The sequence below is a fragment of the Nycticebus coucang genome, chromosome 21 (assembly GCF_027406575.1).
Source record: "Nycticebus coucang isolate mNycCou1 chromosome 21, mNycCou1.pri, whole genome shotgun sequence".
In the NCBI taxonomy this organism is placed as follows: domain Eukaryota; kingdom Metazoa; phylum Chordata; class Mammalia; order Primates; family Lorisidae; genus Nycticebus; species Nycticebus coucang.
Genome location: NC_069800.1, coordinates 33,468,503 through 33,492,642, shown reverse-complemented (window position 1 = coordinate 33,492,642; position 24,140 = coordinate 33,468,503). Strand labels below are relative to the sequence as shown.

Below are 24,140 nucleotides of genomic sequence, written 5' to 3'. Positions count from 1 at the left end.
ATCCCAAAAGATGCAGCTGATGAATCTGAAGCTGGCTGAGGCGGCAAGGCTCTAATCTTGCTCTTTTTGCCTCTTCAAATGAGACAGCCGCCTACGACTCTGTGGCCACACACAAGCAAAACCATCGGGAGCAGCCAATGCCACAGCCAAAAGTGGGCCCTGCCCAGCCCTGGTCTCTGGCAACCTTCTGCAGAGGGCAGAAGGCACAGCAGCCAGAAGCACCCTCAGGGCTCCAGCTATGTCTGCCCTTCGCACAGTCCTCCAGCACCACTTGCCTTCAAGAGGAGCCCCGGGGTGCTTCACTGCTATCCAGTCCCACCCTACGGCCCTGAGCCCTGGGTGGGGCGACGTATCTGTTTCTGGCACACACCGAGACCCCTGCAGTCTGCTCCTACTCACTAAAAATAGGTGGGGGTGGTGACTGCCAACGTCTGCCTGTCACGTGCTCATGCCAAGCACTGGGCTAAGCTTGTCATCAAACATCTTCCCTTCCAGGTGAACCTCATATGAACTTAAAAATCTAGAGATATCTACAACAGATGCTGAGGACATCCAGCAGGTTACAGCATTCCTCCCATAGCCGGGGCTGTCCTCACCCATTCTTTACGGGTGGTAACACATTACAGAGAAGAAGCCAAAATCCAATATGCAAAAATACGAAAGGGATGTGAACCCAATTTTAAAAAGGCCAACATCAGCTAGGCACCTGTGGCTCAAGTGGCTAAGGCACTAGCCACATACACCTGAGCTGGCGGGTTCGAATCCATACCTGGCTCACCAAACAACGACAACTGCAACCAAAAAAAAAAAAAAAATAGCCAGGCATTGTGGTGGACGCCCGTAGTCCCAGCTACTTGGGAGGCAGAGGCAGGAGAATCACTTGAGCCCAGGAGTTGGAGGTTGCTGTGAGCTGTGATGCCACAGCACTCTACCCAGGGCGACAGCTTGAGGCTCTGTCTCAAAAAAAAAAAAAAAAAAAAAAAGGAAAAAAAAAGCCAACATCCTAATAGCAAAATAAGGAAACATATACAGCTCCTGAACACTTGAAAAGATGCTTAATCTCACTCATAAGACAATGGAAGTTCCACCTCTAATAAGAAAGCTTTATCCGCCTACTAAAGGATAAAGCTTTATCCACCTACTAAAGGATACTAAGAGCCCAGTCTAACCACACATTCTGCGGCCAGATATGCAGGAAAACAGGCATGTACACACTGCTGACAAAATGACCTCAACAGAGGCCAGTGTGGGGGCACTCATCAATTTACCAAGACATATTCCCTCAGACACAAAATCCCTCTCATACAAATTTGTCCTTCAAGTTCAACTAAGTGAAATGACTTGTGTGCATTGCTATTTGTAATAACAAAATATTAGAAGCAATCTAGATGTCTACCTATAAGAATTAAATCGTTATGGTACACCCACACCACAGATTTCCAGTTATGCCTTCCAGTTATGAAAAGGAGGACACGCCCAGCCAGGCCCAATGGCTCACACCTGTAATCTTAGCACTTAAGAGAGGCTAGGGCAGGAGTCTGAGACCAACCTAACCAAGAGTGAATGAAACGAGACCCTGACTCTACTTAAAATAGAAAAACTAGCTGGGTGTTGGGGTGGGCACCTGGAGTTCTAGCTACTTCCTTGAGCTCAGGAGTCTGAGGTTGCTGTGAGCTCATACTGATACAGGTACATACATCATCCACAATTTATTAATAAGTAAAAACAGCAAGAGCTACAAACACAGATCTGCAGATATTCCCACAGCCTCCTATAGGGTGTCCCAATGGTCACCATACATAGAGGAAATGGGATATTGTAGTTAAATGTACTTTTATTTACAAAATATTCACTAGGAAATCTTACAAAATATTATAAATTGCTTCTCTATTTGTTGATATATAAACATAAAAATATTAACAATGTAAACTATTAGTGGCGCCCATGCTCAGTGGGTAGGGCACCGGCCACATACACCAAGGCTGGCGGTTCAAACCAGGCCCAGGCCAGCTAACCAAACATGACAACTGCAACAAAAAAATAGCCAGGCATTGTGGTAGGCACCTGTTGTCCCAGCTACTTGAGAAGCTGAGACTAGAGAATTGCTTAAGCCCAAGAGTTTGAGATTACGGTGAGCTGTGACACTATGGCACTCTACCCAGGGCAACAGCTTGAGACTATCTCAAAAAATACAAACTATTATGAGTTTGTTAATTTTTCTCTGTATGGCAACCTTTGGGACATGCTGCACAACAAGAAGCTGCTTTCCACACATGAAGCCAGACAAAATTAGGGTCCATTTCTTTTTCCATTCCTTCAAAGTGCCATCTAATGGAGGGATTTTTCTCCGCAATTATAACTTCTCATAGTTCTGTGTGCTACTCTAAGATAACCATTGGAGTATCTTTGATCATCAGTGTTGCTCAACAGAAATAAGTAGGCTGGAAGGAGAAGAGATGTTCAAAAAGGAAGGACTATAAATGGCCCAGGAACATTGGTGGAAAAATGTTTCCACTTCACCAAAATTCAAAATTAAAGCAATCAGATATAATAAGGTTAACATATGCTAGGCTATCATTTATTACAGCATAGAATTAGAAACAATCCAAGGTCCAAATCAAAGTAGAAAAGTTAGAGCCACGATTCGTTATTATGTCACAATTACATTTTTAGTAACACGGAGATGCCATGATATAAAGTCAAAGGGCTTTATAAAACAGACTATGTATGTGTTGATCAAAATTTTATAAAAGAACACACAAATATTTGCTTCAAATCTCTGGGAAGAAATACATCAAAGTATTAGCAAGCTGTTTTTCTGGCTAATGAGATTTTAAATGATTTATGTTTTCCTCATTGTACCATTCTATATTTTCTACTTATTTCTCTTATAAATGAAGTTCCACAAAAAAATGAAACAAGGACAGAAAATAAACATCTGCAAACTATAACAAGAAACAATAAAAGAACGTTACCAGTTTTATTGCTCCTTTCATTTCAACTGACAACACATTTTGTACCGTGATGCTTAGGGAGAAATAGGAATGCTTTGAAACCTGTACAATTTAAAGGGGGAGTGGGAACAACCAGGTAATTACTGCCTTGCAACCTCCAGTATCATACTATCCTCCTCAGGACTTTATCAAATCCTAATAGGAATGCATTTTTTTTTTTTCCAACAAAATTGTAGGCTTAGAGCACGGCAAAGAAATCCATCTGAAATATCTCACCTTTAACCATGAAAACTCAGAAGTGTGCCTGCCAACCTAGCTTAGGCAAATACGAGTTAGGAGTGAATGAGGAATTTAGGGGTAGGGGGTTCACCCAGAAGAAAGAATTCTGCAGTAGCCCAGGAAATGCAAAGGGAACAGGCAGGACTGGCAATCAGAGGCTAAAGGGAAACGAGGCTGTGAGGCAGGAGATCACCTGGAAGTTGCTGGGACGATGCAGGCAAGTGGCAGCAGGAATGGAGACAGGTGGGCCACATGGGGCTAGGAAGGCAGGAAGCTCCACCAATACTTCTGTGGCATCCCTATTGCAGCGATAGGCAAGAGGGTCTTCCAGGCTCTTTCCAAGACCAAGATTCTGTAAATCTGGCCTCACACAAGAGCAAGAGATAATCAGCCAAAACACTGATCAACTTTGTAAACTTGCTGTCGTAAGAGATTGTGCAAGTCTGTTATTTCCTCATTCATACCAAACTGTATGTCTCTCAACTATTAGATGTGTATTTTGTATCACTAAAACCTCTCATTTCATTTAAAACTACCAAAACTCTATTAAGTGCACTGCAATATAATGCCATCTAAAACCTCAAAACCAAAGCAAAAATGTTAATTTTTAAGTACATTAAAAACTCAGAAAGAGGGCAAGAATCTCTCACTATGCATAAAAATCTTTATTTGCATCCCATCACTTTGATGTTTTTATTTCAAAGCATACATTGGCCTGTGGTTTCTAACACATTTTTTCCCAACCTGTACATCTTAAAACAGAAAGCGTTGCTCATCTTTATTGTTCCATTATGACCTGTTAAGAGCCTCTAGTTATTATACCTACATGTGACTTTTTCCAACCTCTTCCTAACTGGTAAATCAGGACACTCTGTTTTCTTTGCTAGAAGATGCCAAGGTAAACAATGTTCAATCTGATATCAGCCCTTCAGGGTGGTGCCTGTGGCTCACTGATATCAGCCCTTCAAACACCTACTCCCTGATGATCCTGGATGTGGTCTTTGGCTGACAGAGAAAAGGAGAAAGACTTCTTAGATGCAACGCAATCAGCACTGTTCTAACTGTAAGTGAACACATAGCATCACAAAAGAGTCTTTAATTTTATGTTCTATCAATTCATTACTTCCCCACATCATTGCAAAACAGAAGTTTTTTTATTTGTGGGTTTTGCGATTCATCAGTGGGTGCCACCAATACACCCAGTGGCCCAACTCCAATACTTCCAGTCATCCCTGGTTCTCCTACTACCTCACTGCCCACATCCAACACAACACCCGATCTGGTCAGATCTACCTCCTGACCACCCCTCTAAACTGTCCGCTCCTCACGTGCTTATTTTTCCTCTGATCCCCTGAGGACTCCAACTCCCTGCGAAACCCTTGCTCCAGAATCTTTTCCCTAGCAAAAGCCTGCACTACCCTCGCTTCCTTCCTGCCCCACCTAGAGGCCGTGGCAATCTTCACAGAAGCTCTCACTTGAACCCAGGACTGAGCTGCCCCTTTTTGGTAAGGCAGAGACCAAACCTGGATAAATCCAAGGGTTCTCGCATGCTTTCTTCAGGGGCTTCCAAAACAGAGCTTTCCTGGGCCCTCTCCTCTGCCCTCACCACCTGCTCCTTGCCTATCCCCTTTGCTGGCCCTTTCCTTACCCCTTCCTTCCTTGCTAGCATCCAGCCCTGGAGCTGCCGACAGGTTCCCTGGCATTGCCTTGGCTACCTCCTGCTGCAAAACTCCAGCCCACACTTCTTCCCTGACCACCACAATCTCAAATTCAATTTTCTAACCGTGTCTTCTCCTTCCCAAACAGACATCTCCATAGACTACACCACCCTCTTGATTCCTTCCACCCCAACTATCCCTCATCTCCATACCTGCCCAACCCAGCCTTCAAGATGCTTGAGAAAAACACCTCAAGTCACCCTTACCTGCTCTCTTGCTCTTGCCCCACCTGCTCCAGTCCAGTCCATCAGCACACTGGCCAGCTCTTCTGGTGGCGTGGCCTGGCCTCCGCATGGCTCCTGCCTGGCTTCCTGCTCCCCTCTCTCCAGCCAAGCAGGTCCTTCTAAAACCAGCACATCTCTGCTCAAAGCCCTCCTACAGCCTTTCCCTAACTCAGATCAGGACTGTGAGGCCTGGTCTCCACAGCCCTCCTGCTCCAGCACCCAGTGCAGGACTCTGTCCTAAAAGTGGGGAGATTTTACTACAAGCTCCCTCGGCATCCCCATCTCTTGGTCCCCACTCTGCCATGTTCATTTGTACTAAACTTGTGCCCCAGGACTGGGCTGTGCCACCCCATAGGCTATACCTGGATGTTTTTTAGGAGTTCCCTGTCACTCCCTGGGAGCTTATAACCAAATGGGCAGGCCATCCAACAGCATGAATGGGCAAGGGTCCCATTTGGGCACCCTCGCAGCACCCCATTCTGAATTCAAACCCTAACACGGTTTGCTTGTTGACCTATCCTATCTCCCCAACTGAACTGCAAGCGGCTGGTTACCTGGTCTGTGTGGTGCCGACCACCATATTTATTTAGTCAGTTAGTGAGCGCCCATTTATTTATTTAGTCAATGCAAGAGTGCATGCCTGTGGGCCCCTAACTTCATGTGGTTCTGAAGAACACACCCCAAGGAACGCTGAGACAAGTGATGGTTTTTTGAACTAATGAGCGTTTCCTCAATTCTCTGATGAGATGAGACCTAATAAAGCTACTTCTCAGTGCATACCATGCAAGACTCCAGACAAAAGGATCTACTCTTACCACCCAAAAGAAAAGCCCCAAATATTTTCACAGAGGCTGTAAAGAGAAATAAAAGCTCAAGGAACCTCAAACACTCTCCCCAACTCTGAATGAAGATGGACTAAAAGAAAGCTGGCCGTGTTAGAGATGAGCCGGTGCCAATAGGAAGTCCGGGCTATTACCTTGGTTTCCAGGTTCAGGCAATGCTGCACAACAAACATGGCCTCTTCCTACTATGCCTCCCTGCCCCTGTGGGCCAATGATCACAGGCTATACTAGTTCATCAAAACTTTCTAGAGGTAGCTCAGTGTCTGTAGCTAAAGCAGCTAAGGCACCAGCCACATACAGCAGAGCTGGCAGGTTTGAATCTAGCCCAGGCCTGCCCAACAGCAATGACAACTACAACCAAAAAACAGCCGGGTACTGTGGTGGCCCCTGTAGTCCCAGCTCCTTGGGAGGCTGAGGCAAGAGAGTCACTTAAGCCCAGGAGTTGGAGGTTGCTGTGAACTGTGACGCCATGGAACTCTACCCAGGGTAATAGCTTGAAGCTCTGTCTCAAAAAAAAAAAAAAAAGAAACTTTCTGGAGGCCAGACGCATTGGCTCATGCCTATAATCCCAGCACTCTGGGAGGCCGAGGTGGGTAGACAGCTTGAGCTCACAAGTTCCAGACCAGCCTGAGGAAGAATAAGACCCTGTCCCTAAAAAATAGCTCGGCGTTGTGGCAGGTGCCTACAGTCCCAGCTACTTGGGAAGCTGAGGCAAGAGGATCTCTTGAGCCCAAGAGTTCGAGGTTGCTGTGACGCCACAGCACTCTACTGGGGGCAAGAAAGTGAAATTCTGTCTCAAAAAAAAAAAAAAAAAAAGACTTTCTGTTCCATTTTTCTGGTTCTAGTTCCTGGCCATGCTGTATTCAGCTCATTACCCATTTCCTAGCTGCCATTAAAAACACACAAATCTGGCTCAAGTGGCTAAGACACCAGCCATATACACCAGAGCTGGCAGGTTCAAATCCAGCCCAGGCCCACCAAACAACAATTTGACAACTATAACCAAAAAATAGCCAGGCGTTGCAGCGGGCACCTGTAGTCGCAGTTACTTGGGAGGCAGAGGCAAGAGGATTGCTTAAGTCCAAGAGTTTGAGGTTGCTGTAAGCTGTAACACCACGGCACTCTACCCAGGGCAACAGCTTGAGTCTCTGGCTCCAAAAAAAAAGCACAAATCTGCCTAATGAGATTCCTGTGGGATAAGATCTTCTGCTATGTTTTCCCTATTTAATATTTTAATATCAACTCTGGTCATGTGGGCTAATCTCCATGAACCCTGGGACTTTCCCTGTCTCTTGTTCTTTCTGTGAGCTAGTCAGTCTTCTTCTTCTATGGACTTAATCTTTTTCTTTTTAAATTGACATGGGACTGGCTCACGCCTGTAATCCTAGCACTCTGGGAGGCTGAGGCAGGTGATTTCCTGAGCTCAGAAGTTTGAGACCAGCCTGAGCAAGAGCAAAACTTCATGTCTACTAAAAATCGAAAAATTAGTTAGGCATTCTGGTGGTACCTGTAGTCCCAGCTACTAGGGAGGCTGAGGCAAGAGGATCTCTTGAGCCCAAGAGTTTGAGGTTGCTGTGAGCTATGACACACAGCACTCTACTGAGGGTGACAAAGTAAAACTCTGTCTCAAAAAAAAAAAAAAAGTGTATATATATATATATATAATTGTTGTGGGTATCTGTTTTGTTTTCTTTAAAGAAATGCTGATTCCCTTCAATATGAATTTAAAAAAAATAGCATTTAAGCTCGGCACCTGTAGTTCAGTGGTTAGGGCAACAGCCACATATACTGGAGCTGGTTGGTGGGTCTGAATCCAGCCTGGGTTTGCCGAACAATGACAACTACAACAACATCAACAAAAAAAAATAGCTGGGCATTGTGATGTGCGCCTGTAGTCCCTACTACTTGGGAGGCTGAGGCAAGAGAATCTTGCTTAAGCCCAAGAGTTTGAGGTTGTTGTGAGCTGTGACACCACGCACCCTACTGAGGGCAACACAGTGAGACTCTGTCTCAAAAAAAAAAAATTAGCATTAATTGTAGAAAATACTTATCTAACAGGATCCTTAACACCCTTGTCCCAACCACCTACTCCAAGAGCCCCTTCCCCCAACCAATCCTGACTCTGAAGACTAGCTAGATTTAGTTCCTGCTGCCCAAGGTCTCTGCATTCTAGCACACCCACTCTACAGTCCTCAGGCCTCAGCCTAGTGTTAGACTACAAAGCAAATAAGGATTTTAGTCCTGCCCTAACCAGCAAGCAGAGATGGGCTAACTGCCAGGCTTATGTGGCTACTGAGCACCTGATTAATACAACCAAGGAAGTGAACTTCTGATTTTATTTAATTCTAATTAATTTGAATTTCAATAGCCACATGACCTGAGCAGTGATAGGACTGGACAGCACAGTTCTAGTCAAAAAGACAAAACCCAGAGCTGCTGTGCTGATTACCCTTCAATATTTACACATTTTCAAAAGCTAGAGTGAAATAAGGCACTAGCAGCCATCGACATCCTGGCATGATCCTGAGTCACCCACATGTGGGCATATCCAGCAGTGAAACCCTCAGTGCTCTTTCTGTGCCAGCTCTGCCCAGCAGCCACATCCTCTCCCACGGGTCAGCTGCCACCCACTCAAGCCTTTACAGTCAAGTCTTCATAGCTCTCCTGCTGCGCCCGCCACATTCCAAGTCCCACATCACAATGCCTGCAGGCTCGAGGAACACATAAGAATTGCAAATAAAACCCACCATTTATCTTCTCCACCCTCCAAACTTATGGTTTTCCTTAGACTCCGTATTTTTTGCAAAGCCACCATCTGCCCAACAGTTTCCCATGTATAAAATCTCTGCGGGCCATCCTGAACAACCCCCTCTCTGGGTCCTCAACAGCAGCCTCGTCTCTGTTCTTAGTGTCCCCACCCAAGTTCAGGCCTTCGGTACTTCTTGGGCTCACTGACTCTCCCTGATCGATCCAGCCCAGACTTTAACCAGTCACCCCAAATAAAGAGTCCAGGGACCTTCTAACAGGATCCAGCAGCACTCCACAGGAACTCTACTGCAGCCTGTGCTCTGCTGTGCTGGGATTACCCACTCACCACTATGGACTCCCTTGCTACCTGAAGGCAGGGTGTTATCTGTAGACTATTACGCATAGATATGGGCCACCTCTTATGTGGACTATGGTTAGTAAGTATTTGCTAAATGATTATTACAACAGATACCATTCTTTCTTCTAACTGTGCCCTACACCAGCTCACTCTCATTTCCAAATTCCTCTACAAAATTCCTAAAGCACAACTATCAAGTTATTTTCCTAGTCAAAAATCCATGGAGAGCTTTTCATTGATAGATTAGAAACCTCTAAACTTTTTAGGCAATCATTCAAAAGCCACCCAGAATCCAGGCTCTCAGCTCCATTCTAAAGCCCTTCCCTCCCTTTCCCCTTCTGCCCTGTCCTGGCCCAGGGTGAACAACCTTTCCTGTGTAAAGCCCTACCCACCTTTGACAAATCCATGACAGGGGCCACTCTAGATCCCAGTACACTGAGGACCCTCACCCCACACTCAGTTCCCCCTGCCTCTCTCCCCATCTTTCTTTTCTATCACAGAATCATTCATATTTTCCATGGGAGACATGCTTTCTGGTCCTCAAGACCACCTACATTTAAAAATACTCTCAGAAAATCTATTAGGTACAAAGTCTGAGACTGTAACCATCCACAGACCTTCAGCATATTTCAAGTGAAAAACTGAAGAGAAAGGATGCAAGAAACAACAGGGAAGGAGAAACAGATAACATATGCTAGTGAATTTAAGGGCTAACTGTAAAATATCCCAAGTTTAATACTAAAATAAGTAAACTTAAAGCTCAAGCCTATAATGATGAGACAGGTGAGTGTTTAAGACATGCTCAAGTTCTTGTCTCTGAAGTGGAGGGGAATGAAAGTGAACAATCTGCTGAGGCAAACGAAAGCCACAGGAGGCAAGCCAGCCCACATGAGTCTTGCCTTTTCACTCTCCAAAGCCGATCTAATTTTAACTCCAGCAGCTGACTAATGAATGAGCTCTACCAGCTTTTCCTTTGGAAAACCTGTGTCAACCTTAAGCCTTCAACATTGAAGGAAATCCAGTTTCAAAATTTCACCTTATAGGAAAAAAGAAAATGGTAATGCCAGTTATCAAATCAGCTCAACATTTCTCTGTGAATTACTGTGGTGAAAAACTGTGAATGTGAGTGGTTGGCCAACATGGTTAAAGATGCGGTATTTACATCTTACTGCAGAATGCCACAGTGAGGCTAATCTCAGAACCATGGTTTAAGGAATCCTAGAACAATATTCTTGCCGTTAATCACATTTCAAACATTAAGAGAAAAACAGCTCAAGGAAAGATGTCTCTAAAAAGCTTTTTCGTTAAAAAAAAAAAAAAAACAATATTTTGTAGGTAATTTTATATAAATCAAGTCATTATCATACATATGGAGAAATATCAATATTGAATATAATAAGTGTGTATAATCAATCTTATCTGACTGTATCACTTAATTCAGATTTAAGAAAAAAACTACCTCTATCTTGGATACCGCTGCCTAAATACCATACATGGCATCTAGATTCCAAACAATAAGTCATTCATTCTCCCAGTTTGCAATATGAACATGAAGTTGGCTTACATGTTATTTCATAAGAGCATTTATTTTCTTTTTGTAAGTGGGTCGTGTTCTGTCACGCAGGCTAGAGTGCAGTGGCAAATAGCCACCACCTCCTAGGCTCAAGTGATCCTGCTGCCTCAGACTCCCGAGCAGCTAGGACTACAGGCACATGCCACTGTGCTTAGCTGATTTCTATTTTACCTTTTGGTAGAGATAGGGTCTCACTATGTGGCCCAGGCTGGTCTCAAACTCTTAGACTCAAGTGATACTCCTGCCCTGGCCTTTTAAAGTGTCAGCATTACAGGTGTGAGCCATCATACCTGGTGCAAGAGTGTATTTTTAAAGATAAAACAAAGCCTTCAACTTCCTTTAGTATATAGTAAGCACTGGGCCAGATTCAAAGTATTACAGCAATGCATGCTTCCTTCCTGGAGTAGATCCTAGCAAGCCCAGAGCAGGGCTAAAACCCACGAGTCAGCCCAAAGACTATCTCACGCGAAAAGCATCTGGTTTGTAAATGGCCTTAACCTTCACTGAAAACACGAATATAAAGCCAATCTATGTTGATTCCATACAGAAACTACTACAGACTGACTTAAGAAGAAAGGAAGGCAGGGAATACTATTACCGGAAGAGTAAAGAAAGTGGGGTGCTTTGTTTCGTCCTCATATTTGCCTTCTGTTGAGCTTCCAGCCTCCATCGGTTTGGATGTGGTGTTCTTACCAATGCCCATCATCAAGACAACGTGAGTAGTTCTGCACAGCTATTGGATGAGAGCCACTGGAAGAGAAGGCTTATTCAAGCAAGGAGTCCAGGCTCAGAGCTGCCTCTTCCGGTGTCTGGAGCACCTGATTCTCAGGCAAAGATGAGATCCACAAATAGCATCTCTTAGCACCTAGAAAAAAAGAGTGACGCCAAATCACCTCAAAGCAAACAACACAGGACACATGATCAGCGAGTTCCCTGCAACAGAAAAAAAAGTCACATTACATATTATACCCAAGCATCCAAGATTACCTAATTATACTTTTCAAGTACCCACCTCCTCTTCATTTATACAAACCACTGATTCTAAATTGCCCCCTTGAGAGGGGGACCCACTAAACTGGAATACCAAAATATCACTATCCAAGGAAGAAAAAAACAGCTAAGGTATTTCTTCGACATGCATTATGGCATATATCTTATAACCCAGTCTTAACAAATAGAACTTTCTGCAAAAAGGGAAATGTTTTATACCTGCCCTATCCAACTGAGTCATCACTAGTCACATGTGGCTAAAGAGCACTCCAAATCTGGCTAGTACAAATACAGAACTGAATTTTTTCTTTTCACATTACATGTGTTCATTAGGCTTCCACTTTTTACCTTCACAAAATCAAAAAGGTTTAAAATTTAATAATAACAATGTTTAAGATAGGGATCAGAAACAAAAACCTCGCAAAGAACGAACAAAGACAAATACATTCAGAAAAGAAATCAGACAATTGCTGCAACGAAGTATTAAGCAATAATAATAATAGTAATGCAAAGAAAGTAACATTCACATTGTCAAATAAGAGTATGTCTCTTATAGAATGCTTTGACTCTGAGGTTCAGTATAGAGTTGTCAATTAACTACTTCTTATTATTTTTTCCCCAAAGTATCAAAGTATAGACAACTAATATTTATAAATAAAGATAAAAGATAATTTAAAAAATAGATCATGCCAAATCTTACAGACAATAGAAAAAGAATACTTCAAAATAATTCTACTTAATCTGGATACATTTGATATTAAAATTAGAAAAAATATATTATAAAGGGGAAAGTACAAACATAATTCACTTATAAATGAGGATGCAGTATCCTGTATCCTAAACATATTAACAAGTCGAAGTAAAAATTAATGTTTAAGTGATGTACTTTAGTCAAAATCGAATCCAATTTATGTGAGAATTAGTCACTATTTTCTTTCTTCTTTTTTTCTTCCTTTCCTTACCCTCACCCCCTCCCTCTTTCTGTCTGCTCTCCCTTCCCCCATGCCCCATGTCATTAATTGTCCTCATATCAAAGTTGAATACATAGGATGCATGCTTCTCCATTCTTGTGACATTTCACTAAGGATAATGTGTTCCACCTCCAGCCAGGTTAGTACGAATGCTGCAAAATCTTCATTTTTTAAAATAGCTGAATAGCATTCCATGGTATACATATACCACAGCTTGTCAATCCATTCCTGGGTTGAAGGGCATGTAGGCTGTTTCCACATTTTAGCGATTGTAAATTGGGCTGCAATCAATGGCCTAGTACAAGTATCTTTATAATAAAAGGTTTTTTTTCCTTCTGGATAGATGCCCAATAATGGGATTGCAGGATCAAATGGGAGGTCTAGGTTGAGTTCTTTAAGGTTTCTCCACACTTCCTTCCAAAAAGGTTGTATTAGTTTGCAGTCCCACCAGCAGTGTAAAAGTGTTCCTTTCCACATCCACACCAGCATCTGCTGTTTTGAGATTTTGTGACATAGGCCATTCTTGCTGGGGTTAGATGGTATCTCAGGGTGGTTTTAATTTGCATTTCTCTAATAAATAGGGATGATGAGCATTTTTTCATGTGTTTGCTGGCCATTAGTCTATCTTCTTTAGAGAAGGTTCTATTCATCTCTCTTCCCCACTGATGTATAGGATTGTTTTTTTTTTCTTGTGGATTAATTGAAGTTCTTTATAGATCCTAGTTACTAAGCTTTTGTCTGATTCAAAATATGCAAATATCCTTTCCCATTAAGTTGTCCATTTGCTTTGGTTGTTGTCTCCTTGGCTGTACAGAAGCTTTTCAATTTAATTAAATCCCATTTGTTTATTGTTGCTGTTGTTGCTATTGCCGTGGCAGTCTTCTTCATGAAGTCTTTCCCTTCCCCAGGCCAATATCTTCCAGTGTTTTTCCTATTCTTTCTTTGAGGAATTTTATTGTTTCATGCCTTAAATTTAAGTCCTTTATCCATCTTGAATCAATTTTTGTGAGTGGAGAAAGGTGCGGGTCCAGTTTCAGTCTTTTACATGTGGATATCCAATTCTCCCAGCACCATCTATTGAATAGGGAGTCTTTCCCCCCAGTGGACATTCTTGTTAGGTTTATCAAAGATTAGGTGGCTATAAGTTCCTGGTTTCATTTCCTGGTTTTCTGTTCGATTCCAAATGTCTATGTCTCTATTTTTGTGCCAGTACCATGCTGTCTTGACCACTATGGCCTTGTAGTACAGCCTAAAATCTGGTATGGTGATAACCCAGGCTTTGTTTTCATTACTAAGAACTGCCTTAGCTATATGGGGGTTTTTCTGTTCCATACAAAACGCAGAATCATTTTTTCCAAGTCTTGAAATTAGGATGGCGTTGAATCGGTAAATTGCTCTGGGAAGTACAGACATTTTAACAATGTAGATTCTTCCCAACCATGAGCATGGTATATTCTTCCATTTGTTAAAATCCTCTGCTACTTTCTTTCTTAAGGTTTCATAATTTTATAGAGGTCTTTCACCTCTTTTGTTAGATATATTCCTAAGTATTTCATTTTCTTTGGGGCTATGGTGAAGGGAGTTGTGTCTTTAATTAACCTTTCATCTTGGCTGTTGTTGTCATATACAAAAGCAACTGACTTGTGGACATTGATTTTATATCCTGAAACATTACTGTCTTTTTCAATGACTTCCAAGAGTCTTGTGGTTGAGTCTTTAGGGTTCTCTAAGTATAAGATCATGTCATCAGCAAAGAGGCCTCCTCCTCCAATTATGACCTCCTCTGCTCCAATTTAGATGCCCTTTATTTTCTTGTCTTGTCTAATTGGCTAGAACTTCCAGCACTATGTTGAATAGTAAAGGTGACAGAGGACAACCTTGTCTGGTTCTAGTTCTAAGAGGAAAAGCTTTCAGTTTTACTCCATTCAGTAAAGTATTAGCTGTGGGTTTGTCATTGATAGCTTCAATCAGTTTAAGAAATGTGCCACCTATGCCTATATTCTTCAGTGTTCTAATTAGAAAGGGATGCTGGATTTTATTGAACGCTTTTTCTGCATCTTTTGAGAGGATCATGTAGTCTTTGGTTTTACTTCTGTTGATATGGTAAATAACATTTATAGACTCGCATATTAAACCAGCCTTGCATCCCTGGGATGAAACCTACGTGATCATGATGTGTGATTTTTTTGATGATAAGTTGTAATCGATTGGCTAAGATTTTGTTGAAAATTTTTGCATCTATATTCATTAGTGAAATTGGTCTGAAATTCTCCTTTTTAGATGGGTCTTTTCCTGGTTTTGGTATCAGGGTGATGTTTGCTTCATAAAATGTGTTGGGGAAGATTCCTTCTTCCTCAATCTTTTGGAATAATTTCTGCAGTATAGAAATAAGCTCTTCTTTGAAGGTTTGATAAAATTCTGGTGTCAAGCCACCCGGACCAGGGCATTTTTTTGTTGGGAGACTTTTTATTGTTTCCTTGATCTCAGTGCTTGAAATTGGTCTGTTCAGGAGCTCTATTTCATCTGGGCTAAGTCTAGGGAGAGGATGCGATTCCAAATATTGATCCATTTCCTTCACATTGTCCAATTTCTGGGCATAGAGTTTCTGGTAGTATTTAGAGATGATCTCTTGTACCTCTGTGGCATCTATTATTTCCCCTGTATCATTTCTGATTGAGGTAACTAGAGGTTTTACTTTTTTTTTTTTTTTGTGGTTTTTGGCTGGGGCTAGGTTTGAACCCACCACCTCCGGCATATGGGACTGGTGCCCTACTCCTTGAGCCACAGGTGCCGCCCGAGGTTTTACTTCCTTATTTCTAGTTAGACTGTCCAAAGGTTTAACTACTTTATTTTTTCAGAAAACCACCTCCTGGTTTCATTAATTCGCTGAATGATTCTTTTGTTTTCAATTTCATTAATCGCTGATTTAATTTTGGATATTTCTTTTTTTCTGCTGGATTTAGGCTTAGAGTTTTCTTCTTTTTCCAGTTCCATTGGATGGCTTGTGAGTTTGTTGACATGCTCTCTTTCTGTTTTTCGAACGTAGGCTTCTAAAGCATTAAGTTTTCCTCTCAGGACTGCTTTTGCTGTATCCCATCGGTTTTAGTAGCTTGTGTCTTCATTGTTGTTATGCTTAAGGAAGTTAATGATTTCCTTTTTTATTTCTTCCTGCACCCATCTGTCATTCAGCATAAGGTTGTTTAACTTCCATGCCTTTGTGTGAGATTGAATGTTTTTGTTGGAGTTCCACTTTTAGTGCCTTGTGATCTGAGAAGATGCAAGGTGGAATTTCAATTCTATTGATTCTGTTGAGGTTTGTTGTGTGTCCTGGGATATGATCAATTTTGGAGAAAGTTCCATGAGACGATGAGAAGAATGCATATTCTTTATCTTTAGGATGGAGTGTTCTATATACGTCTATCAAACACAGTTGTTCTAGAGTCTCATTTAAATCTTTAATTTCTGTTTAGAGGACCTGTCCAGCTCTGAGAGAGGGGTGTTAAAGTCCCCTGTTATTATGGTGCTATAGAATATCATATTGCTCAGACTAAGCAAGGTCTGTTTCAAGAATCTGGGAGGATTTAAATTGGGTACATAAATATTTAAAACTGAAACGTCTTCATGTTGTAATTTTCCCTTGACCAATATGAAGTGACCATCATTGTCTTTTTTGACTTTGGTTGCTTTAAATCCACACGTATCTGAAAATAAGATTGCAACCCCTCTTCTGAATTCCATTTGCCTAAAAAATTGACTGCCAACCCTTAAATCTGAGTTTTAATTTGTCTTTTGATGTGAGGTGTGTTTCCTGCAGACAGCAAATAGATGGCTTGTGTTTTTTAATCCAATCAGCCAATCTATACCTCTTCAGTGGGGAATTCAAGCCATTGACATTTATTGAGATAATTGATAAGTGTGGTAGTGATCTATTCAGCTTATTTTGTGAAAGTCCATTGCTTAGCTGTGTCTTTTGTATCATTGTGGAAACTAGGTTCTGTCCTTAATTTCTGAATGTTTACTTTGCTGAAGGTCCATTGTGATGGTCAGTATACAGCTGGTCTTCTTGTGGCAAATTTCCTCAATGTTTGCATATCAATAAAAGATTTGCTTTCTCTGTCAATTTTATAGCTGCGGGATTTAGAATTCTGGGCTGGAAATTGTTCTGTTTAAGGAAATTAAAGATAGATGAACATTGTCTTCCGGCTTGAAAAGTTTCATTAGAGAAGTCCGTGGTCACCCTGATGGATTTGCCCCTGAAGTCAGTTGGCGCTTACTCCTGACAGCTAGCAAAATCTTTTCTTTTGTCCTGACTTTAGATAGTTTCATCACAATGTGCCTTGGAGAAACCCTATTTGAGGTGAGGCGACCAGGGGACCGATATCCCTCTGAAAGGAGTATGTCAAAATCTTTGGTGATATTTGGTTAAGTTTTCATTTATAATATTCTCTAGAATGGCTTCCATTCTTCTGGGGCATTCTTCTTCCCCCTCAGGGATATCTATAACTTGTATGTTTGAACACTTCATAGAGTCCCATAATTCTGTCAGTGAACATTCTGCTTTCTTCTTTTTTGCCTCTTTAACTATCTGAGTAATCTCAAGAGCTTTATTCTCTACCTCTGAGATTCTTTCTTCTGTATGATCTAATCTGTTGTTGATACTTTCTACTGCATCCTTAATTCCCTAATTGACTGCTTCAGTTCCTTCAGCTGTGCTATATTCTTTCTATATTCCTCATATCGTTCATCTCTTATTTGATTCTGTTTTTGGATTTTCTTTTGGTTATTTTCCACTTGCTTAACGATTTCCTTCATTGTTTTCATCATCTGTATTTTAAATTACCCTTCTGTCGGCTCGAGGTCTGTGGCTCAAGCAGCTAAGGTGCCAGCCACATACACCTGAGCTGGCGGGTTCAAATCCAGCCTGGGCTTGCCAAACAACAATGACGGCTGCAACCAAAAAAAATAGCCAGGCATTGTGGCGGGTGCCTGCAGTCCCAGCTACTTGGGAGGTGGAGGCAGGAGACTCGCTTGAGCCCAGGAGTTGGAGGTTGCTGTGAGCTGTGATGCCACAGCACTCTACCCAGGGCAACAGCTTGAGGTTATGTCTAAAAAAAAAAAAAAAAAAAAGAAAGAAAAAAGAAAATCATAAAGGCTCTAGTGGTAGCCTGACAGAGACGGTTGTAGTGTATGTTACCTATAATTAACCTTCTTCCTACATCCTTACTTAAAATCTTTTACAATAATCCAAGAAACCCAATCCCTAGCAGAGGCAAAGTTTGCGAAGAGGCAAGAGTGTTCAGACAAACACTTCTGTTCACCTGCCAAAGATACCATTGTTCACCTACTATGATTGTTACTCTGTGTGGCTGGTCGGGTTCCTATGACTAGAGACTTTTTCTTGACTGGTCCTTTGCTTTAAATACATATTTCAGTGTCACCATCAGCCTTCCTGAAGGCCTTGAATATGCCCTTTAGTGATTCTGTCTGTCTCCGAATGTGCTCTTCACCTGGATTCCAGAAGCAGTGCTCAGCTTGCTGATCTGCCTCCAAGGACGCCACCAGCAGGTAAGCCTAACAATGCCAACTACCTGTCACTGCCAGACTGCCCGGATCCATACAGTTGAGGGGACCAAACCCCAGTCATGTGCCAAGATGTCTCAGAGACAAGGTAATGGGTAAATAAGCAGTTGACTCCACAGGAGCGGCTGGTACATTAAGCTAGGACCAGCCAGTCCCTGGATGGTACCAAGATAAAGGAGTTATACTCAATTCACCAGGAAAAAGAGGAGCATCTAAGACAGTGGTTCTCACCCTGTGGGTCGCGACCCACAGGAACTGTATTAAAGAGTTGCAGCATTAGGAAGGGTGAGAACCACTGATTTAAGGGGATCCAAAAGAGGTAAATATCAGATTTGTGCCAAGGGAAGGATGGACGGAGAAGGTGAAGTAAAGGCAGAAAGATCAGAAGCCTAGGCTGCCAATGCAGACGAGAAACAGAAGCTGTAGGGCAGCAGTGTGAACAACTAAGGGAGGAAGGCGGGGAGAGAGATGGCAGAGCAGCACCAGTCAGCACCACTCGTGCACACACACAGGCAAGGCACTGGGGTCTCTCTAACCCTGACTCTAAAGATGGCGACAGTTTACATGATAACAATGTTTATTTTATTTTTGGTTATGGAAACACTGCAGACATTTCTTGGAATATGAAAACATAAGTCACGTTCAAAACCTCCCTCTGCAATCCCCACCAAAATGAACCAAAACTACCAGAGGAAAAGAACAGCACTACCACTTGGCAAGTAAGAAAGGTCCCCTAAGAGCGTACAGCACACTCCATGGGTGAAGGGCTCAACTACAACTTGAACTTTACCTACCAAATGTCAACAATGTAACCTAATCATATTAATATGAAATTTTAAAAAAAGAAAGGTCTCAATCTCAAAAGACTGCACCATCATATTAATATGAAATTTATAAAAAAGAAAAGGAAAAAAAGACCTCCATCTCAAAAGGCTCAGAAGTAAGGAACCCTGCCCCAGCCTCGCACACACAAGAATTGGCCCCAGCCTTGCACCCAGGTCCCATGTGGTGGGGCAGGGGGGTGTTGGTCAGTGGACATCAGAGGGGAGTGAACAAACAGAAAGCAGACCAAACTGAGCATTCAAGTGGAGTTAATACCCAATGGGGCAAAATGAATACAAGGATAAAGATAGGGACAGGTGCAGTGGTGCAACCTGTAATTCCAGCCCAGGTTGGGATGATCATTTGAACTGGAGTTCAAAACCAGCCTGAACAAGAAATAAGACCCTATTCTCCACTAAAGAAAAGTTAGCTATGTGTTGTGATGGGTGCCTGTAGTCCCAGCTACTCGGAAGTCTAAGGCAGGAGGATCACTTAAACCCAGGCTTTTGAGCTTACTGTGAGCTAGGCTGACACCATTAACCTAATACTCTGTTTCAAAAAAAAGAAAAAAAAGAGGCTCAGTGCCTGTAGCTCAGCGGGTAGGGCACCAGCCACATTCACCAGAGCTGGTGGGCTTGAATTCAGCCCAGGCTTCCCAAACAACAATGACAACTACAACAAAAAAAATAGCTGGGCCTTGTGGCAGGCGCCTATAATCCCAGCTACTTGGGAGGCTTGAGGCAAAAGAATCACTTAAGCCCAAAAGTTGGAGATTGCTGTGAGCTGTGATGCCACAGCACTTCTGAGGGCAACATAGTGAGACTGTCTCAACAAAAAAAACAAAAAAAAGAAAGAGAAAGAAAATAAAAGAAAAGAAGAAAGAGTGCGCCTTTAAAATAACTCATATCCTCAAGTAAATATAAAAACCAGAGGACAAAAAAACCTCCTGGAAATTAAACATGATTGCCGAAATCAATCTCTTGGTAGATGCACAAGTGAGAACCACCCTTGTGAATTACTGGAATGATTGCACAAACCATCACTGCAGCCAGAAGAACCAGTATCAGTATAGGAGGAAATCCACAGACAAAATACATCGAAGAAACAGCAGGAAAAAATTCCTCACACTGAGGAAAAAACATGAATCTTCAGACACACTGAACATCTCAATTGCTGGGGAAGACACTTCCTAGGGAAATGCCTGAACTCTAAAGATAAAATTTTGAAGCTTCTTGGCAAAAAAAAAAAAGAAACCCAAAAAGGTACAAACAGAAATATTATTTACAAAGAAAAAGTAGTTATATTAATACGACTTCCCATTTTTAATGTCAAAAACTGAAAGAAAAAGTGATGTTTACACATTGTGACAGGAAAGAACACAGACCCTAAAATGCCACATCCAGGCCACCCTTCCAGGCCACTCCCCCCACCTACACTATCGTTTACACATTCAAACAAAATCATCAAAACTATACTGTTTAATAATGACAGGATGTTTAACTGCTCTGCAGCCCTGCTTACAGTCATACAGGAGCTGCATTTATTACAATTATAAAATGCTGTCATGCACCAAGCCCTCTGCACACCTCTGGTTCTTGGAACAGACCCCCTGAAGAGGAATTACTAGATTAAAGGATTAGAAGATTTTTAAGGCTCTTACAACATAAAACAAAATTCCCTTCCAAAAAGGCTTTCTAAATCCTTAATCCCACCAGCAACGAATCTATCCATCTCAAAGTTTGATAGCCCTTAATGTAACATCTGTGTCAGTGAATAATTTTTCAGAGATCTTGTAGCACATTGATTTGAGAGTCTCCCACGTCTGTTGGCAAACCCCCTTCTTCTGGATTTATCTCCTTCAGCCTTCTGCCTATTTTTCTGTAGTGCTTACAGAGCTTTAAGGACATTAATCCTTTAATGCTTTGTTGTATTTGATGCAAACATTTTATCTAGCTGTTCAAGAATTTTGTGGATGACATTTTGTACTATCAGAGCCGTTTTCATGTGTATGTCATCAAATTTATCAACCTTACACTTTAACCACTGACGCCCAGTATCTTCCCAAAATTTGAAAAAATAGTTCGAAAAGGAGCATACCTAAAAATAATTTGCCTGAAGAAGCTATAACCTTGACCACCAGGAGCTTATATTTTTAGAAGATAAAATAGGGGCCGGGTGCGGTGGCTCACGCCTACAATCCCAGTACTTGGGAGGCCGAGGCAGGTGGATTGCCTGAGCTCACGGGTTCAAGACCAGCCTGAGCAAGAGCAAGGGCATTGTGGCAGGTGTCTGTAGTACCAACTACTTGGGAAGCTGAGGCAAGAGAATCGCTTAAGCCCAAGAGTTTGAGGCTGCTGTAAGCTATGACGCGACAGTACTCTACCAAGGGTGACCAAAAAAAAAAAAAAAGATAGAACAGGGAAGAAGAGAGTGAAATATTGGCAGGCTTTTAGAAAGCCACATGCTGTATTCCAAGGAACCTACACAGAATAAACTCTTTGTTCCACATCTGGCCCTGGGGCTATTAGCAGGTCAACAGAGCTTTCAAATCTGACACTTACCCATATCAACCCCAGGGAAAATGATGAGAGTTTTTAATGCAAACTAATAATTACCCTCTTAGGGAAACTTTCCCCTCAGTGTTCAGATACGCATATCCACTGCTTCAGCCAACCCCTCCCCACCAACTCTGTGCAACAAAGTGGGACAGCTCTGTCCAGACAAGAACGCTTTCCAGCAGGTACTCTGTACTATATTTCCCCATTTATCTGACCCTCACAAGCTGTACAGGGGAACCACCGACTCCTTTCTCTGACCTGACAGAGCAGCACTCTTTGGAGTAGGCCCAAAGCTCAACAGAGGATGAGGACAAAGCAAGTACAGGGCAGTGACATTCTGAAAACAGCTATAGGAGCAAGGGCTGCAGAGCCTGGGCAGAGGGCAGCACCCTTTGTCAGGGATGGCAACAAGGGGAGAAGGAAGCAGAAGAAGGAGGCTGCTGAATAAAGAAATACAGCCTTGGAAACTGCTGGACCAAATCCCAGAATGACAGAGCATTCCATACCCTAAAACAGGAGGGTGATGAAGATGACATGGTCAGAAACCATGCACAACCCACGATCAGAGAGCTCATCCACACGGATGAATCTGTGTGGATAAATGCCAAGGCCCGGGGGCACAACCCAACAGACACAGGGGAGCAGTGAGGGCAGAGTGCAGTTTAGGGTCTGTGTTAGAATTTGCGTTAAACCAAACAGCAAAATCTTCCAGGGTATCTGACCAACCCACGGTCCCTCATTAGAGTCCCTCCCTCACTCTAACCCCTGCAAGAGGGAGAAAGAGAGGAAATAAGTCCACCTGCTGTCTTCCCTGGTGTATGATAGGGAGGGCCTAAGAAATTAGATTGTAACAATGGCTTAGCACCCATAGCTTAGTGAATAGGGCGTGGGCCACATACACCAAAGCTGGCCAGTTTGAGCCTCGCCCAGGCCTTTTAAACAACGACAACTACAACCAAACAATAGCAGGGCGTTGTGGCAGGCGCCTGTAGTCCCAGATACTTAGGAGGCTGAGGCAAGAGAATTGCTTAAGCCCAGGAGTTGGAGGTTGCTGTGAGTTCTGATGCCATAGCACTCTACTAAGGGTGACATAGTGAGAGTTTGTCTCCAAATAAATAAATAAATAAATGTCATAATGACAACAATGGTAGTAAGAACAGCAGTTTTCCAGGTGCTAAGTGTCTTTCAGTGCCAGGCACATCTCTGACTTCTCATTAAATAAATGGCAAAGAAAATATTTCTGTCAAATAAATATAGTATTACTTGATTGGCACATTAACTGTACAAAAGGTAGAGATTAGGCTTCAGAGAACAGACTTGCCAAAAGATATACAGCTCTAAGCAGCAGAACAGGATTCACACTGTCAGCAGCCATTCCAACCTGCCCTAACGCTTTTTTTTTTTTTTTTTGGCTGGGGCCAGGTTTGAACCCACCACCTCAGTATATGGGACTGGCGCCCTACTCCTCTGAGCCACAGGTGCCACCCTATTTTTTTTTTTTAAATAAACAAACATCAGTGTTGTGGCTAGCCTTTATTTTATTTATTTATTTATTTTATTTTTTAGAGACAGAGTCTCACTTTATCGCCCTTGGTAGAGTGCCGTGGCATCACAGCTCATAGCAACTGCCAACTCCTGGGCTTAAGCGATTCTCCTGCCTAAGCCTCCGGAGCAGCTGGGACCACAGGCACCTGCCACAATGCCCAGCTATTTTTTGTTTACAGTTTGGCCATGGCCAGGTTTGAACCCACCACATTCAGTACATGGGGCCGGCGCCCTACCCACTGAGCCATAGGCGCCTCCCAGCTACCCAAACGCTATTTATACAAGCCAAACATAACGATGTTCTTTAAGTGCTCAGCTTATAACTGACCTCCCTGGCTGAACATATTCCAGGCCAAAAAATTAACCAGCTGTTGTATCAGTCAGGCACCTGTAATCCCAGCTACTATGGAGGCTGAGGCAGGAAGATCACTTGACCTCAGGAGTTTGAGGTTGCTATCAGCAAACCTGATGCCATGGCACTCTAGCCTGGGGCAACAGAGTGAGACACTGTATCAAAAAAAAAAAAAAATCAATGGCTTATGTGCATTACGACTCACTTGGGAAATGTATATGAAATGAACTTGTAGACAAAAGCTTTTACATTCATTATGGACCACAACTGGAAGCATCCAAAGGTCCACCTGCAGAGGAATGAACACACACCCCATGGTGGGTCCATCCCAAGGAACGCCACTCAGCAATAAAAAGGGAAGCAACTATGCCCATAACAACATGGATAAACCTTAGACCCCACACTGAATGTAAGACGCCAGACTCAAGACTTGCTTGTCTGATTCTCAAAAGGTAAAAATTATCTTCAGTGTAGGAAGCAGACAGTAGAAATAAGGCAGGAACAGAGGAAGGCAGGGAGTGAGGGACTCCTGAGCAGAGAGCTTTGGGAGTGGCAGACATGTGCTACATTTTGATTCTGGTGCCTCTGTGTGAATGCATACCTACTTACCACATGTAAACTCCACC

At 42.5% G+C, this 24,140-nt stretch overlaps 1 protein-coding gene across 7 annotated transcripts in view; it reads right to left on the bottom strand.

The window, feature by feature from the left end:
• The window catches only part of SLC23A2 (solute carrier family 23 member 2), a 146,088-nt gene that overhangs the window by 66,408 nt on the left and 55,540 nt on the right, over positions 1 to 24,140 (bottom strand). For all 7 annotated transcript variants that reach the window (XM_053573857.1, XM_053573855.1, XM_053573856.1 and 4 more), the window contains one exon: positions 11,295 to 11,561. In XM_053573857.1, the coding sequence (XP_053429832.1) occupies positions 11,295 to 11,402 (108 nt within the window). In that variant the 5' untranslated portion in view covers positions 11,403 to 11,561. The remainder of the gene's footprint in view (positions 1 to 11,294; positions 11,562 to 24,140) is intronic.